Genomic DNA, 5003 nt, shown 5'->3' with positions numbered 1-5003 from the left:
ATGATATTTTTGTCATGCGATTTTAAAGCCGGCCCTACAAGCGCATCCAATAATAACATTCAGCTTATCTCAGAACTGTCGGTGAAAATTATTCTTGGAACTAAGTTTAATTGAGCTGCATTTTATAGAGGTGCAATTTCACAATTTGTGTATATTTTCTAAGTTCACTATTTCGTCATGTGTTGAGAAAAACACAGATTTTAAAATTACATGGTCTAATATTTACAGTTTAGCATAACTGCAACATTATTTTTTCGTTTTTTTTTTAAGACTCGAAAGGACTTGAAATTCAAAATTTCAGACTTGTGACTTTACTCGGACTTTTACACCAGTGACTTGAGACTCGACTCTGACTTGCCTGACATTACTTGAGACTTGACTTGTGACTTGAGGATAAAGACTTGAGACTTACTTGAGACTTGCAAAACAGCGACTTGGTCCCACCTCTGATTCCTGAGCCGCAAGACCACATTAAAATAATAAACACTGACTAACTCGCTATTTCCAACCGAAATGTTGCTAAAGAATAGCAACAGTTTACAGTGTAACACTTAGCTAACCACAGCAGACAAATGAATAACCGAAACTAGTTGTGGTGCTGTTAGTTACGTCACATTGGTCAATAAAAGAGAAACTCAATAAACAACATTACTATGTTATTATGAAGACAAAAACAAAATATAAAATGTGGGAATTCAATACTTGTCCGTAGTTGAAAGCCGTTACTTTTTGACAGCGTCCGTAAGGGCAAAAATGACGACGTCCGGTTTCCGCTCACCATTGGTGCATTGTCCTATCTATCAAAACCGCACCCGTGTCCTCTGCTTCTGATTGGACGGTAGCGTGAAAAAACGGATGACGCCAGAACAAATATGGCGGGATCATATGGGTATCTCTACTGTAAAGTACTTGTGAGTGACTCAGTGTGTAATGCTTTGGTGAATAAAGGGTTTACTTACAGCATGTGCTTTTCCTAACTGACAGGCAGTAACCATAAAAGGTTACATAAAAACATGAATACAGACACACACATCATACACATATAAAGCATCATTACTCAAAAATAGCTTCCTTTTCATCTGCAATTTTGCTGTCGATTTCCATGCAGAATATCATATAACAAAGTTTTATTTACAAATCACTGGGTATTTCTTTGCCGTTGAGTAACAGTTCTGCAAGCCGTCGGAAGGATGCATTTGCTTCCAGTAGCACCTAGAGTTATTCATTTAGTTTTTCAGAGTAGCCCGAGCAAGATGATTCTTATTTCATAGTTGGTGTCTCCTCTGTCTTGATGTTATTCAGGTTCTGGTTAGACACTGTTGGATCCACTCTCAAAGATGATCTAGACTTGTGCCTTGGAAAAGCTGCTGACAGTGGCTTCAGCTCGTGTGTCTCTGCGGACGCCTGCCTGTCTGCATCTATTTTCCTCTTGATTTGTTTCTTGACTTTCTTGCAGATGAAGTAAAACATCTCACAGATGCACATCAAGATACAGACAGCAGAGGACACCACCATGAAGAGAGTGAAGATCTTCTTCTCTGTGGGGCGGGATACGTAACAGTCCACTATGTTCGGGCAAGGATCCATTGAACACTTTAACAAACGTGGTAAGTCGAACCCTTCGTAGATGTGGTAAAGGATGTACAGGAAACCAGCATCAAAGCTTGCCTTTAAGATCAGGCTCACCTATAAGAAGACAAATGAGTGTTAAAGTAGGAAAAATCTCATGGATTGCTAATGTCTGTGTTTGACAGAATTAATTTTAAATGTTCACTAATTGCTGTAACTTATCCCAACCATTTGTCTAAGCTCTTGTTATGACGATTAATTAGTTTAAAAAAAAAAATAAATAAATGACCCTATGAAAAAATTGGAACATAAATGAGGATTCTTCAACCTTCTATAAACTATATAATGAAAATTCCTGATATTTACCAAAATCAGTCAAAACAAAAGTGAACACTTGGTAGAGACGTTTCTAAACAGCAAATGAAAGTGAAATTAAAGACAAGAAAAAAGACACCATGTTACAGACATAATAGTCCCACATTCCACTGTAGGGATATATTATATGGCTGTTTAAAGGAAGCCTTGAAAGCATAGAACCACTTAAAATAGAGTTTCTTTCAGTATCAGATCGATACTAGGGTGATATGATCTGTACTTTGTTTCTATCCTCTAAGTTCAGTATATATATATTTAGAAATAAAAAAATACATCAGACATACACTGTGAAAAATATCTGAATGTCTTTGCAATACTTGATATTGATAGATACCAAAATTTGCATTATCGTAGACCACTCTTGCAAAGTCACACAACTTCACATCAGTTTGGTGGAGCTTGTTGCTCATACATTATAATTGCAAATCTCCTTCCATGTGTGGCATACACAATAACAGTGGAATTAAACTTTAGCACCCTTCATTCTTACCAGGTATGTCCACCACAGCCCTCCACGTTTCTTCCCAGGGCGGGCATACATGTGTTTACCCTCATGGGTGGTGGTGTACTTTAAGTCCTTCATCTCTCGATATTTGACATGGGCAACAACCATCAGCGACGGGCATGTGACGAAGATGAGCTGCAGGGCCCACAGGCGGATGTGGGAGATGGGGAAGAAGTGGTCGTAGCACACGTTGGTGCAGCCTGGCTGTTTAGTGTTGCATTCAAAATCTTTGCTCTCTTCACCCCACACTCGCTGAGCCGCCACCACAAACACCATCACCCGGAAGATGAAGACCACTGAGAGCCAGACCCGACCAAACACTGTGGAGTAATTGTTGACCCCACTGATGAGGTCCTCCAGCCAATTCCAATTCATGACTGCTGTCTTGGAGGGGGACAAGGGGACAGAAATTTGAGGAGTATGTTTGACCTCCTGAAGAGATCAGGTGGAATGAAGTTCCTGATCCAAACCTGAGCAATGAAACAAGAAAATATGTTAGAAGAATCTTTGTAGTTAAAATACTTGAAGCAGTATGATGCCAGTCAGTGGTTTGTAAAGTCCTGGTCCAAAAAGTTAAATATAATAAAAGCCTCTAATTTAAGTTAATGTCCTAAATAAAGATAGAAAGAAAATATTAACTTCAAGTACTGACTGAGACTGTAGTGTTTAGCTATATACAATGAGATCATATGCATGACACACACACACACACACACACACACACACACACACACACACACACACACACACACACACACACACACACACACACACACAATTCTGTTTTATTCATTTAGTGCTAAATAACAACAACAGGTGCACAGTAAGGTAAAGACCCTACAATAATACAGAGGAAACCCCTACAATCATATGACCTATTTGAACAACTGCTTAGGCGACAGTGGGGAGGACGAACCCTCCAGAAATAAAATGCTCAATGTGGAAGGGAGCCAGTGATTAATAATAACTAATGATTAAATGCAGAGAGGTGTATAAACACATGGTGAGTGAAGTAGATGAGTGAAGAAGTAAAATTCAGAGCATCATGGGAAGTTCTTCAGCAGTGTCTGTGAGATTTGGAGCTGGTTCCACAGAAGAGGGGAAGAAGAGCCCTGATAGCTAAAGGCTCTACTTCCCATTTTACTTTTAAATACCCAAGGAACCAGAAGTAAGCCTGCAGTCTGAGAGTGAACTTCTCTATTCTATTGAGGTGATATGGTAGTATGAGATCTTTCAGATAAGACGTGGCCTGATTTTTCAAGACCTAGTATGTGAAGAGAAGGATCTTAAATTTAATTCTGGATTTAACAGGGAGCCAATGAATAGAAGCCGAAGTTAGAGAAATATGCTATCATTTAGTCCCTGTCAGTGTTCTTGTTGTAGCATTTTGAATCAACTGATGACTCTTCATGGAATTCTTTGAACATCCTGATAATAACGATTTGCAGTAGTCCAGCATGAACTTTCAGTTTCACTCTGAGACAGGGTCTCTGGAGGCCAATGCAATGCCATCCAGTGTATCTGGTTATATCTAGTTAGATACATATTTCAAAGATTTTTTGGGATGAATATAATAGATGTATTAAGCTTAGTAGTGAGTTCAAGCTGACATAATGGCTCAGAAGTCATAGCAAACAAAAAACTTGACATGGAGTGTGCCTTTAAAGATTTCAGTATTTTAATTTTTTTATCTTGTCAACTCACAGCACTATGATCATCCTGTACATTTAGTGGCTGATGTTTGTCATGTGTGTGCCAAACTGTGTATGAGTGCGTTTCTTGGAGTATTTCTACAACAGCAACTACGAAGCCACTGCAGTTTTTTTCTAGTAATGTTCCCCAAAACTAACAATTACAAACATGTAAGCTATTCTTAATTACTGATGAGTTAAATATGAAGTCTCACGAATTAAGCCATTGCGACTGCAAATATGTCAGCTGTTATGTCAAATATGTCATGGTTATTGCTCATTATTCTTTTGCTTTTCTTTTTTAATCTCTGTCTCTGTCTATGATTCTTAAAGGAAATCTTCTGGCATCATCTTAAAAAAACAGCTACAGATGCTTAAAGGATTTATAAACACACAGCCTACTACCATCGTGCAGTTGCTATTCATTGCTATTCACAAATGTAAAAGGCATGTGATTTTTGTTCATACAAAATACAAACACAGACTGCAGTGATTCTCAGTGAATAAACAAAACCTCAGAGAGAAGAGCATATCTTGCCTAAAGGGAGGTGACCACAACTTGTTTTTCCGTTTGCTTTAGATGCAATGTTGCCCTCTCTCTTATCTATCTATCTTTTTGCATATGTTTCTCTTTCACTTCATCGTGACAATGCAGACAGCTTTCTCAGGTTGTCCCTATCTTAATTAAATGTCTTAAAGAGACTAGGATAAATTAACATCCATAAACATAACAAAGATTACACTATGGCTGCAGTGTGACACATGAACCAATATAATTCAGACTCTATTCTGGCACTGCCACAGATGTTTGAATACAACTTGCTCTACAGGTTGAGCAAGTTGCCACTTTACCACTCTAACTC

At 38.4% G+C, this 5003-nt stretch overlaps 1 protein-coding gene across 1 annotated transcript; it reads right to left on the bottom strand.

The window, feature by feature from the left end:
* Positions 1-1260: 1260 nt before the first annotated feature.
* Positions 1261-2824, bottom strand: LOC146609978 (gap junction beta-7 protein-like). The gene is made up of 2 exons (XM_085347017.1): positions 2435-2824; positions 1261-1686 (listed from the first exon to the last, which is right to left on the bottom strand). Exons 1-2 carry the CDS (start codon positions 2822-2824, stop codon positions 1261-1263), a joined length of 816 nt encoding a protein of 271 aa, XP_085203143.1.
* Between the last annotated feature and the right edge of the window lie 2179 nt (positions 2825-5003).

This window comes from Diplotaxodon limnothrissa, linkage group LG22 (genome assembly GCF_057381915.1).
Source record: "Diplotaxodon limnothrissa isolate DT_005_m linkage group LG22, D_limnothrissa_male_GT1.1, whole genome shotgun sequence".
NCBI lineage: Eukaryota > Metazoa > Chordata > Actinopteri > Cichliformes > Cichlidae > Diplotaxodon > Diplotaxodon limnothrissa.
Note: the sequence above shows the minus strand (reverse complement) of the source record. Positions and strands in the feature narration are given on the sequence as shown.